General features: G+C 54.9%; 2 protein-coding genes across 2 annotated transcripts; one reads left to right on the plus strand and one right to left on the minus strand.

Annotated features, from left to right (window-relative positions):
- Nucleotides 1–419: 419 nt before the first annotated feature.
- LOC138914886 (uncharacterized) lies at nt 420–1,525 on the minus strand. The gene is made up of 3 exons (XM_070219588.1): nt 918–1,525; nt 757–857; nt 420–688 (listed from the first exon to the last, which is right to left on the minus strand). The coding sequence occupies exons 1-3, from the start codon at nt 1,025–1,027 to the stop codon at nt 420–422; spliced, it is 480 nt and encodes a 159-aa protein (XP_070075689.1). The 5' UTR covers nt 1,028–1,525.
- Nucleotides 1,526–8,400: 6,875 nt separating this feature from the next.
- Nucleotides 8,401–10,032, plus strand: LOC108056454 (uncharacterized). The gene has a single exon (XM_044393659.2). The coding sequence runs from the start codon at nt 8,401–8,403 to the stop codon at nt 10,030–10,032; it is 1,632 nt and encodes a 543-aa protein (XP_044249594.2).
- The last annotated feature ends 3,000 nt before the right edge of the window (nt 10,033–13,032 follow it).

Consider the following 13,032-nt stretch of genomic DNA (forward strand, 5'->3'; position numbering starts at 1 on the left):
GTTCGTGGTCGACGGTGTGCGGAGGCGGCAACAGACGATCACGTGGACATGGCCGGAGGGACCCGCGGAGGACGCGACTGCGGGGGAAGAACCACGGATCTGGGAGGAGGTGGAACCGCGGGTGAGCCCAAGGGATCCGAGGGTCCGAGGCAGACCCGAGGCAACGGCGACGCAGAACCCGGGATCGACGACGCCGGCACACGCAACACCAGGTTCTTGGAAGCCACCGACGCCGAGCACCGGGCCAACGACACCCGCGTCACCGTACTCAGGAGCAGCCGCAGACAACGCGACAAGACTGGCCGGTCAGCGGCCACCGTGGAAGCGGCAACATTCCGCGCCGGAGGTCGTCGGAGAGGCCGCGAGGCCGAAACTGATGCGGCAGACGTCGGCACCCGAGGGTCAGCGGTGGCGCGAGATTAAGAAGGACGAGTGGCCCGAAGGAATCGCGGAGGTACAAGCGGTGAAGGAGGCCCGCATCCTGGGCGGAAGGCGCAGCGTGCGCGTAAGATTGGACGGGCGCGGGTTCCGAGTGAGGATTGGGCTCGCGGGCCTGAGGGTGTTTGAAGAACAGCGGCCATAAATAAATGATCCCAACGAAACACAAACACGAAACGGCGTAGATCGGGGGTGACGCGGCTGAAAACAGGGGGGTGAAGAAAATGGGGCATACATGTCGGCATCACATCTGAAAAGAAAAAAAAAGGGAATGAAAATTTGCTGGTGGAACTTGAAAACAAACACCCCAATACTCACCTGTTGCCTCGTTTGAAATGCCAGTGTTGGGGCAATGTTGCCAGCACAAAACCCAGAGCCACTGGGGCACTAGCCAAGGGCAGATAGAGGGCGAAGGAGTGCTAGAAAGGAGATAGAAGGATGAAAGAGAAAGGAAACAAAAGAAAGTTAAAGAAACTTACCGAGAAAATGCCGAATCACCATGAACTAGGGACGGGGGCGCCTCGATAAGGCGGTCGATTGTCACTGGACGATAGTGCGATCGATGGGCACACGAAAATGGAAATATCATGGTGAATATCGCTGCGATCAGGTGGCAACGCTACACCTGCAATATCGATAGCTGAGGAATATCGATAGGTTATGAATATCGGTTCAGAGGGGAACCAGTTCAGAGATCGTCGCGGGAAATTCAAACTGCGGGCCGCTGGCATAGCGATAGCCGACGGCTATCGATGCCCAGTGTGGCCATATGGAGGAGCGGCGCGGGAAGTTCAAATTGCTGCAGAGATGACGACTGGCGCCGTAGAAACTCTCGGAGTTGAAAGCGTCGAGGGAGCGTCGAGGGAGCAACGAGGGAGCACCGAGGGAGCGCCGAGGGAATCAACAAGGTCATCGCAAGGACTCAATGGCTAGGATACACTAGCGAACGCCAGAGAGTAGGAACGAGTTTTCTTTAAAAACTTCCCGAAGTAAGGGGGGAATGTGAGGAGTTGAATAACTCCCCACAAATAGCAGCAACAACAATAACGGATCGCCGGCCGCATACCAGTTACGGCGAATTAGCGTAGTAGCGGCGCGGCGAAGAGAGAGTGGAGACTTCGCAGCGAAGAGAGAGTGGAGACTTCAAGGTGAAGAGAGAGAGTTTGGAGAGTGAGAGTCGGGAGAACGAGGGTGCAGATAAAGAGAGAAAGTGGAGACTTATCCGGCAGAGCGAGAGTGCCGGGTGCAAAAGGGATTAACGGAACAGGCACCGGACTTTGGACTCTGCCGTGGACTTCGGACTAGGAGGTCAAGTGCCACATCTCGGCAACCAAGCGGCACACAGGCGTGCCACATGCACCATTGAAAGCAGCGGGACGACGGCAACAAGCAGAACAACAACTAAAGGCCGTGGGCGATGTGCAAAGGAGTCAATCAGGAACCTTGGACTTTGGACCTGCGTTGGAGAGTTGCCGCGAGCAGAGCGCAGAAGGAAAATAAAGGAACTACACCGGACTTTGGACTCTGCAGTGGACGATGGACAAAGGCCACATCTCCGCAACGGAGCAACACTCAAGCGTGCCACATGCACCATCGGGAACGGCGCGATGGCAGCAACGCGCAGAAATAAAAGCGGAGGCCATGCGTGATGGACAAGTGGGTCAAACGGGAACCACGGACTTTGGACCCAGAATGGAGAGTTGCCGCGGACAGAGCGCAAAGGGGAAGTAACGGTACCCGGAGGCCCTATATAAAGCCGCCGGGCGCTGGCAGCAGGATCAGTCGACCACGAAGAGTCAATCTATCAAGATCAGTCCAGATAATCCACGTGAACAAGTCAGCCAGTACAGTGAACAGTCAGTGAGCAACGAAAGTCGAGTCGCCGGAAGCAACGCCGTGGGAACCTACAAGGATCAAGATCGCTACGTCGAGACGTTCGGGATTGGATCACCAGGAATCTCCGAATTAAGACACAGGTAGCTGAGGTCCAGAGGGCGTCACACGGCTAGGTCAAGGCGATCCGCTTTCATTCCTGTCTCAACGAAATCCTCGCATCTAGCCTGGAGCGTCGAACAGATCTTGAGTGGTGAAAGCCTGCGACAAGAAATCGTGAGCTTGGGAAGATCCTATCCTATCGGCCAGAAGGGAGATCGGTCAATCGTCTGTGGTCTCGAGTGGAGCACTCCAGAAGAGTCCTGCGGTTTGAGTTGTGTAGTCCCGGAGCGGCGTGTGTTGGAACCCCGAGTGAAACGAGCCAGAAGGGAGATCGGTCGAGCGTCTGTGGCCTCAAGTGGAGAACTCCATAAGAGCCCTACGGTTGAGTCGTGTACGACCAATACCCCGAGTATCAGAAGCCACGCTACGTCAAGCCAAGCAGCCACAAACCCCTACAGACCAGCCTACGCGGAAACGTCAAGGACGATAAGCCAAAGGGTGAAGCTAGGGCGGAACGTTCGTTTGCACTAGGCGTAGAAGCGAAATGAAGCGCTCGGCAGCATCCTTGCGTAACTTGGATTGCCAGCGCGATGTGAGTGGAACTCTAGTGGGACCATCCGGGACAGAGCAAGGGACAGACAGGTGCATCGACAGGAGACACTCCTGGAGATCGCGACCTCTGTTGACCCTAGTCTGAGAACGGTGACGCTTCCCTAAACCCGCGCAGCTGAACTCTTGGCGAGTTTAAGACGCTACGAGTAGGGGTCGATTCTACACAGCCGAGACGAGCAACGCCAAGCATCTTCAGGGAGCCTCAGGGATCTTCAGAAGGCTGCAGAGATCGTCGAGGGAGCTACAGAACCGGAGCACTCCGTCAACGAGGAGAGCACCAAGTCATCAAGGCGACCAGGAGTCGTCGACGGCCACGAGTGGCCATATCAAGATCACTGTACTATCACACCCGTAATAAACCCACTAAGAACCCGTGAATTCTGTGCTTTCTCACTGATCTACTGGGCGGTCACGCTTATATAAATTTGGTGGGACGAACACACAACTATACTGAGCTAGCCGCACGAATCTCGTAGCGAGCAGACCTAAATAATCAGTTCGTTACATCTGGCGCCCAAAACGTGATTGTCCCAGCAGTGAAAGCAACATAAAGCAGAATGGGAAAGAAGTGGATTTACCGCCTCAAGACAGAGGATTTTTCCTACGTCGCAGAGAGGCTAAACATCGCTCTGGAAGGAAAAACAGACGACAAAAGAAAGGTATTGTCAGAATACTATTCTGAGACGGAGAACGACCCGGAACTGGCCGGGATCTGGGTCGAGCTGGAGGCAGCATACACCGAGAAAACAGCCCCAAGCATCACATTGACTCCCGCCGAAGGGGAATATCTATTGGCAAGCCTGAGCATCGACAACATGCAAAAGGAGGCACAAAAGAGGGAGCCAAGCCAGGAGAGGAAAAATACAGAGTTCATACAGAAAACAGCAGCCAACCAGATTATGCAAAGGTTGCGAAACAAGTCCGCGAATGGTCGTTTAAGTTCGACGGAATTGAGAAACCGTTCGAGTTTCTGGAGCGAGTGGAGTGGTCCGCAAATACATACGGCCTGGATTTGGATATGATTCCCCGCGCCGTGCCAGAATTACTGAAGGGGAGGGCATTGAAATGGTTCATCTCCAACAACAAACAGTGGCAAACCTGGGCGGAATTCATCCAGAGCTTTAACACATACTTCCTGCCGAGAGACTTTTTCTCCACACTTTCGGACAAAGTCAAGCAGAGGAAGCAAGGCTACGGGGAGACGTTTAAGGACTACATGATCGACATACAGGCAATTCGCCGACAGAGGCCCTCACCATCATCCGCCAGAACTGCACACCGAACCTAAAGATCGCCCTCAGAGCATACACAGTGGCAGACCTGGATACACTCATGGACCTAGCCGACGAGTTTGAGGAACTGGAGAAGGAACGGGAGACATTTGCCCAGGAGAACAAATTCGCCAGGGCAAAACCAGCAGCTCAGGCACAAACGATGTGCAGACGGTGCGAGGACACTGGCGACCAGGAACCCCGTGGGAACAGTCAATGGACACCGCCCCTACAAGACCACCGACAACAGGCAACCAACCCACCGTATGAACGCCGTATGAGCGGCCGCCGATACAACACCAACGGAGGCAGCCAACAAACCCCTTGTGGAGGCCACCAATCACAACGCAGAGGCCACGAGAGAGTACCCACATCACAGACCCCCAGGAGGCCTGCCGAAAGTGCGGCGGTCACGGGCACTGGGAACGCGGCTGTCGAAACCAGCGCTTGTTGTTCTGCTGGGTGTGCGGCAAAGTGGGTATCAGGAGCGTCGAGTGCTGCCAAAGAGTGGGAAATGGTCAGCGATCTCAGCCGCAGAGAGGCGGGCGGGGATCGCAAAATGCTTCCTCTCCAAACTAACTGGCAAGCTGATCGAGGAGGAGCAGCAGTTGTCCGCAGCGGTAACGATAGGTGGAGGCACGTATAAAGCCACAATCGACACCGGGGCAACAGCGAGCTTCATAAGCGAGGAACTTTCGGACAATCTGGCTGCCCTTGGAAAGATCACAAGGACAAGACGGCAAGTTAGGTTGGCAGACGGGAGATGCGGCGGAATCAATGCACAGCTGGAGGTAGAAATCGCATTCGGAAACAAGCGATTGACCATGAGCCTGCTGATACTACCAGGGGTAGTGGATTCGTTGGTGTTAGGATGGAATTTCCTCACGCAAGTCGGAACCGAGATAAAGTGTGCCGGCCACGAGATCACAATACCGGCCAGGAACCGACACAATGGGTGGCTCGAGGAAAAGCTATCGGTGGCAGTCGTTCAACACACAAGCGAGGATAACGACACAGCGAAATTCCTGGAGGAACAGCTAGCCGACTTCAACACCATGACGGGAACGTCGAACATGGCCGAGCATCTGATCACGATGAAAGACGACAAACCAATCAAGCAACGATACTACCCCAAGAATCCCAAAGTTCAAGGGGAGACCAATGCGAAGGTGGATGAGCTTCTCGAAATGGGGTATATAGAGCACTCAAAGAGCCCATACAGCTCCCCCATCGTGATGGGGAAGAAGAAGACGATGAAATGGAGACCCTGTGTCGATTTCAGGCAGATCAACGCAAAGTCGATAAAGGATGCCTACCCAATGCCGCGCATAAATTATATCCTCGACCAACTGCGAGAAGCGAGGTACATCAGCAGTTTGGACCTGAAGGATGGGTACTGGCAAATCCCACTGGAGGAAAGCAGCAGGCAATTCACGGCTTTCACGGTACCCGGAAAAGGTTTGTTCCAGTGGAGGGTCATGCCTTTCGGTCTCCATTGCCGAATGGACTTTTTAACGAGTTTTGGACCAAGTAATTGGTCCGGAAATGTCACCCCACGCTTTCGCCTACCAGGACGACATAATAGTGATCGGACGCACGCTAGAAGAACACAAAGCGAACCTGAGAGAAGTGTTTCGGCGGCTGAAAGAAGAAAATCTGAGGCTAAACCCAGACAAGTGTCAATTCTTCAAGAAGGAACTGTTGTATCTAGGCCATCGAGTGACCAGCGAAGGAATAGGCACGGATCCGGAAAAGGTAGCAGCCATCGCCGAACTAGAACCACCATCCACAGTAAGAGAACTCCGACAGTACCTGGGCGTAGCATCGTGGTACCGCCGATTCGTACCTGATTTCGCGAAAATAGTCAAACCACTCAACGATTTGCTACGCAAGGGCAACAAGTGGGTGTGGACACCGGAACATCAGAAGGCATTCGAAGAGGTCAAGGCAAGACTCGTTGCAGACCCCGTATTGGCGTGCCCGGACTTCGACAAACCGTTCACCCTGCAGACGGACGCGAGCGAATACGGCATCGGGGCAATACTAACCCAGGAGACGGAGAATGGCGAAAAGGTAATCTCTTACTCAAGCAGAACACTCAACGGCGCCGAGAAGAATTAATCGACGACTGAGAAGGAGTGCTTAGCAATCGTCTGGGCGATCCGGAAGCTAAAGCCATATATGGAAAGTTACCACTTTAAGGTAGTAACCGACCATATGGCCCTGAAGTGGCTAAACAGCATTGAGAGCCCTTCAGGAAGGATCGCCAGATGGGCCCTGGAGCTACAGCAGTACGACTTCGAGATATCGTACCGGAAAGGACAGCTCAACGTGGTGGCGTATACCCTGTCAAGACAGCCACTACCAGAAACGCTTCGAGGGATCAAGGAGACATCGGCGGCGGAAGCATCTGCAGCATGCAGCTGGACTCAAGGAATGCACGAGAAGATTAAGACCCAACCGCAAAAGTACCCGGACTACGTGATGGAAGGTGACACCCTATACAGAAACATACCACACCGAGCAGGCAGCGAGGATGTCGCAACGTGGAAGATGTGCGTCCCTAAAGCTCTAAGGGAAACGGTGCTAAAAGAGAACCACGACTCACCTTCAGCGGGCCACGTTGGAAGCCGAAGGACGATTGGACGGCTGGCAGCACGATATTACTGGCCAGGCATGCACGGAGATGCCCGAGCCCATGTCGGAAAATGCGAGATATGCATGAGATTCAAGCCGAATCAAATGCAAGCGCCTGAAAAAATGCTAACGCAGGTGCCAGAGGAACCATGGGCAACGGTATGTGCGGACTTCGTCGGACCCCTGCCGCGTTCAAAGCACGGCAACCAAATGCTGATAGTACTGATAGACCGATTCTCCAAGTGGACTGAGTTAGTACCACTGCGCAGCGCGACGGCCGAATCACTAAAGAAAGCTTTCAGAGAACGAATAATCGCAAGGTACGGGGTCCCGAAGGTGGTCATTACGGACAACGGAGTACAATTTGCCAGCCGAATCTTCAAGGGTTTCCTAGCCGACATGGGTATCAAACAACAGTTCACAGCTCCATACACCCCGCAAGAGAACCCGACCGAGCGAGCAAATAGGACTGTAAAAACGATGATTGCGCAGTTCGCCGGGCAGGACCAGAGAAATTGGGACGAGAAATGGCCGGAAATCATGCTTGCAGTAAACACCAGCGTTTCGGAATCCACTGGCTACACCCCGGCATTTCTTACTCAAGGCAGAGAGCCCAGACTACCGAGCGCCCTATACGATCGAGAAAACTTGGGAACCGGACGAGCTACCGAAACGCCGGACGAAAACGCCAATAAACTCAGGGAGATCTTTCAGATCGTACGGCGAAATCTGGAAAAAGCCTCCCAGGATCAAGCCAGGCATTATAATCAAAGGAGGAGGCAATGGACACCAGCAGTGGGTGACATCGTGTGGGCCAAAGAACACCACTTATCAAAAGCGGCCGAAGGATTTGCAGCAAAGTTGGCCCCTATTTACGACGGGCCATTCCAGGTCGTGGATTTTGTTTCGCCTGTAATATGTAAAATACGCCATGTAAACACTAAGAAAGAGCGGACCATACATGTAAGCGAGCTTAAACAACAAGAAACAAGCGAGCGAACGCAACAGGCAGAAACAACAAACGAACAACAACATTGAAACTCCTCTAAGGATACTACGAAATCCCTCCAAGGATACTACCAGATCTCCAAGGACACTACGAGAACTCCAAGGATACTACGAAATCCCTCCGAGGATTCTACAAAATCACTCCAAGAATACTACGAGGACTCAAAGGATTCTACAAAATCACTCCAAGGATTCTACAAAATCACTCCAAGGATGCTACAAGACTACAAGGATAATATAAAACTCAAAGGATAACTACAGGAAACTCGTCAGAAACAACAACCGAAGCATCCAAGAACTACTTTAGAACTGACCAAAGCAAGCGTGCAAACATTTTCCCAAAGAAAGGGGGAAGACGGCACAAGAAACTGTACCGTAATGTCCGGACGTGAATAAGGAAGGCGAAGGAAATAGCGGTATCTAACAAAAGGAAAGTCGCGAAACCGAGGCATCGTTAAAGAGAGCGCGGCTACAGATGATCAATCAAAAAAACACCAGCATGATGAGCACCCGCATCACCCGCAGCGAAGCACGCAGGACCATGGAGATCCAACAACCAGCCGAAGGATCCAGGCTGGGGCAAGGACGGTCGACATCCCGGCCTATCCGAGTCCCGCGGCGGGTCCCACAGAGAGGTGTTCCGGAGCCTGTGATAAGCTCGGACAGCGACGTCGAGGTGGTGGACGACGAGCCGGGCAAACAAAGAAGATGGCGGATCCGGAGGGCGGTTGACCGCAGCCACGGCCATATCCCGACAGGCACTGCCGAGGTGGAGTGGGCTAGCAAGGAGCCACCCCAGGACCAGCCGCCGGTCGGGGACCAGGCCGAGATGGCCAACGAGGAACCACCCGAGGCCACAACAGCGCTGGACGAGCGGGGACCCACGCAGCCTCAGGATCTGCCGAAACCCAGCGTCTATGTCGACGCCATCATCGCGGCGACGTGGGAGAACCGTCGACGGTGCGAGGAGATGCGCAGGTGCGAGGAGCGGCGCAGGAGCGAGGGGCGGCGCAGGAGCGAGGAACAGCGGCGGAAGCAGATGGAGGAGTCGCCAGAATGGCAGGCGCGACTGAAGGAGGCCGAGGAGGAGGAGCGGCAGCTATGGGAAAACCCGGGGTACCCGCCCACGCCGCGGTACATGCCCGAGCCCTGCGTCCAGCCGCCCGAAGTGGCAGTAGAATGGGCACCATCGCCGCCGCGGTGGATGCCCGAAGTGCCGCCGACGCCGCGGTACGAGGGGTCACCCAGGTGGAGGCCCGCACGGCCACCAACGCCACGCTTCGAGCCGACGCAGCAGCTGCAGCCCGAGTCATCACAGCAGCGGCACCCCGAGCCACCACAGCCGCAGCAGCCCGAGATGCCGCCGCCACAAGTCGAGTCGCCGAAGCCGCAGCAGCCCGAGACGCCGCCGCCGCCACAACCCGAGCCACCACGGTCGAATCCCGGGGAGCACCATGTCCGCACGGACATCCCGGCGGCGCACGTGAGCCATAGTGCGCGCGCGTTTGTGATCGACGGTGTGCGGTGGCGGCAGCAGACGATCACCTGGACATGGCCGGAGGGACCCGCGGAGGACGCGACTGCGGGGGAAGAACCACGGATCTGGGAGGAGGCGGAACCGCGGGTGAGCCCAAGGGATCCGAGGGTCCGAGGCAGACCCGAGGCAACGGCGACGCAGAACCCGGGATCGACGACGCCGGCACCCGCAACACCGGATTCTTGGAAGCCATGGACGCCGAGCACCGGGCCAGCGACACCCGCGTCACCGTACTCAGGAGCAGCCGCAGACAACGCGACAAGAAAGGACGAGCCGCTGGAGAGGGGTCCATGGGTGTGGCCGGAACCGCTGGCCGGTCAGCGGCCACCGTGGAAGCGGCAACATTCCGCGCCGGAGGTCGTCAGAGAGGCCGCGAGGCCGAAACTGATGCGGCAGACGTCGGCACCCGAGGGTCAGCGGTGGCGCGAGATTAAGAAGGACGAGTGGCCCGAAGGAATCGCGGAGGTACAAGCGGTGAAGGAGGCCCGCATCCTGGGCGGAAGGCGCAGCGTGCGCGTAAGATTGGACGGGCGCGGGTTCCGAGTGAGGATTGGGCTCGCGGGCCTGAGGGTGTTTGAAGAACAGCGGCCATAAATAAATGATCCCAACGAAACACAAACACGAAACGGCGTAGATCGGGGGTGACGCGGCTGAAAACAGGGGGGGTGAAGAAAATGGGGCATACATGTCGGCATCACATCTGAAAAGAAAAAAAAAGGGAATGAAAATTTGCTGGTGGAACTTGAAAACAAACACTCCAATACTCACCTGTTGCCTCGTTTGAAATGCCAGTGTTGGGGCAATGTTGCCAGCACAAAACACAGAGCCACTGGGGCACTAGCCAAGGGCAGATAGAGGGCGAAGGAGTGCTAGAAAGGAGATAGAAGGATGAGAGAGAAGGAAACAAAAGAAACTTAAAGAAACTTACCGAGAAAATGCCGAATCACCATGAACTAGGGACGGGGGCGCCTCGATAAGGCGGTCGATTGTCACTGGACGATAGTGCGATCGATGGGCACACGAAAATGGAAATATCATGGTGAATATCGCTGCGATCAGGTGGCAACGCTACACCTGCAATATCGATAGCTGAGGAATATCGATAGGTTATGAATATCGGTTCAGAGGGGAACCAGTTCAGAGATCGTCGCGGGAAATTCAAACTGCGGGCCGCTGGCATAGCGATAGCCGACGGCTATCGATGCCCAGTGTGGCCATATGGAGGAGCGGCGCGGGAAGTTCAAATTGCTGCAGAGATGACGACTGGCGCCGTAGAAACTCTCGGAGTTGAAAGCGTCGAGGGAGCGCCGAGGGAATCAACAAGGTCATCGCAAGGACTCAATGGCTAGGATACACTAGCGAACGCCAGAGAGTAGGAACGAGTTTTCTTTAAAAACTTCCCGAAGTAAGGGGGGAATGTGAGGAGTTGAATAACTCCCCACAAATAGCAGCAACAACAATAACGGATCGCCGGCCGCATACCAGTTACGGCGAATTAGCGTAGTAGCGGCGCGGCGAAGAGAGAGTGGAGACTTCGCAGCGAAGAGAGAGTGGAGACTTCAAGGTGAAGAGAGAGTTTGGAGAGTGAGAGTCGGGAGAACGAGGGTGCAGATAAAGAGAGAAAGTGGAGACTTATCCGGCAGAGCGAGAGTGCCGGGTGCAAAAGGGATTAACGGAACAGGCACCGGACTTTGGACTCTGCCGTGGACTTCGGACTAGGAGGTCAAGTGCCACATCTCGGCAACCAAGCGGCACACAGGCGTGCCACATGCACCATTGAAAGCAGCGGGACGACGGCAACAAGCAGAACAACAACTAAAGGCCGTGGGCGATGTGCAAAGGAGTCAATCAGGAACCTTGGACTTTGGACCTGCGTTGGAGAGTTGCCGCGAGCAGAGCGCAGAAGGAAAATAAAGGAACTACACCGGACTTTGGACTCTGCAGTGGACGATGTGCAAAGGCCACATCTCCGCAACGGAGCAACACACAAGCGTGCCACATGCACCATCGGGAACGGCGCGATGGCAGCAACGCGCAGAAATAAAAGCGGAGGCCATGCGTGATGGACAAGTGGGTCAAACGGGAACCACGGACTTTGGACCCAGAATGGAGAGTTGCCGCGGACAGAGCGCAAAGGGGAAGTAACGGTACCCGGAGGCCCTATATAAAGCCGCCGGGCGCTGGCAGCAGGATCAGTCGACCACGAAGAGTCAATCTATCAAGATCAGTCCAGATAATCCACGTGAACAAGTCAGCCAGTACAGTGAACAGTCAGTGAGCAACGAAAGTCGAGTCGCCGGAAGCAACGCCGTGGGAACCTACAAGGATCAAGATCGCTACGTCGAGACGTTCGGGATTGGATCACCAGGAATCTCCGAATTGAGACACAGGTAGCTGAGGTCCAGAGGGCGTCACACGGCTAGGTCAAGGCGATCCGCTTTCATTCCTGTCTCAACGAAATCCTCGCATCTAGCCTGGAGCGTCGAACAGATCTTGAGTGGTGAAAGCCTGCGACAAGAAATCGTGAGCTTGGGAAGATCCTATCCTATCGGCCAGAAGGGAGATCGGTCAATCGTCTGTGGTCTCGAGTGGAGCACTCCAGAAGAGTCCTGCGGTTTGAGTTGTGTAGTCCCGGAGCGGCGTGTGTTGGAACTCCGAGTGAAACGAGCCAGAAGGGAGATCGGTCGAGCGTCTGTGGCCTCAAGTAGAGAACTCCATAAGAGCCCTACGGTTGAGTCGTGTAGTCCCGGATCGGCGTACGACCAAGACCCCGAGTATCAGAAGCCACGCTACGTCAAGCCAAGCAGCCACACACCCCTACAGACCAGCCTACGCGGAAACGTCAAGGACGATAAGCCAAAGGGTGAAGATAGGGCGGAACGTTCGTTTGCACTAGGCGTAGAAGCGAAGTGAAGCGCTCGGCAGCATCCTTGCGTAACTTGGATTGCCAGCGCGATGTGAGTGGAACTCTAGTGGGATCATCCGGGACAGAGCAAGGGACAGACAGGTGCATCGACAGGAGACACTCCTGGAGATCGCGACCTCTGTTCACCCTAGTCTGAGAACGGTGACGCTTCCCTAAACCCGCGCAGCTGAACTCTTGGCGAGTTTAAGACGCTACGAGTAGGGGTCGATTCTACACAGCCGAGACGAGCAACGCCAAGCATCTTCAGGGAGCCTCAGGGATCTTCAGGGAGCTGCAGAGATCGTCGAGGGAGCTACAGAACCGGAGCACCCCGTCAACGAGGAGAACACCAAGTCATCACGAGTGGCCATATCAAGATCACTGTACTATCACACCCGTAATAAACCCACTAAGAACCCGTGAATTCTGTGCTTTCTCACTGATATACTGGGCGGTCACGTTTATATAAATTTGGTGGGACGAACACACAACTATACTGAGCTAGCCGCACGAATCTCGTAGCGAGCAGACCTAAATAATCAGTTCGTTACACTCTTCTTCTTTGTCTCCTGCTTCGCACTGCAACGTGCCTATCTCCGAGCACTGTACCAAATACTTCTACGGGTATTCTACTCAGTGCGTCCGCATTAGTATTTAATTTGCCTTTTTTGTATATAATTTCATATTCA

This window comes from Drosophila takahashii, chromosome 2L (genome assembly GCF_030179915.1).
Source record: "Drosophila takahashii strain IR98-3 E-12201 chromosome 2L, DtakHiC1v2, whole genome shotgun sequence".
NCBI lineage: Eukaryota > Metazoa > Arthropoda > Insecta > Diptera > Drosophilidae > Drosophila > Drosophila takahashii.

What these genes read in the sequence shown, in the direction of transcription:
- LOC138914886 (XM_070219588.1), bottom strand. Translation starts at nt 1,027, where the DNA reads ATGATATTTCCATTTTCGTGTGCCCATCGATCGCACTATCGTCCAGTG. An exon ending in GGTGATTCGGCATTTTCTCG is followed by an intron (nt 858 to 917) that starts GTAAGTTTCTTT and finishes TCTCCTTTCTAG; the next exon opens with CACTCCTTCGCCCTCTATCT. An exon ending in CATTTCAAACGAGGCAACAG is followed by an intron (nt 689 to 756) that starts GTGAGTATTGGG and finishes TTTTCTTTTCAG; the next exon opens with ATGTGATGCCGACATGTATG.
- LOC108056454 (XM_044393659.2), top strand. Translation starts at nt 8,401, where the DNA reads ATGATGAGCACCCGCATCACCCGCAGCGAAGCACGCAGGACCATGGAG.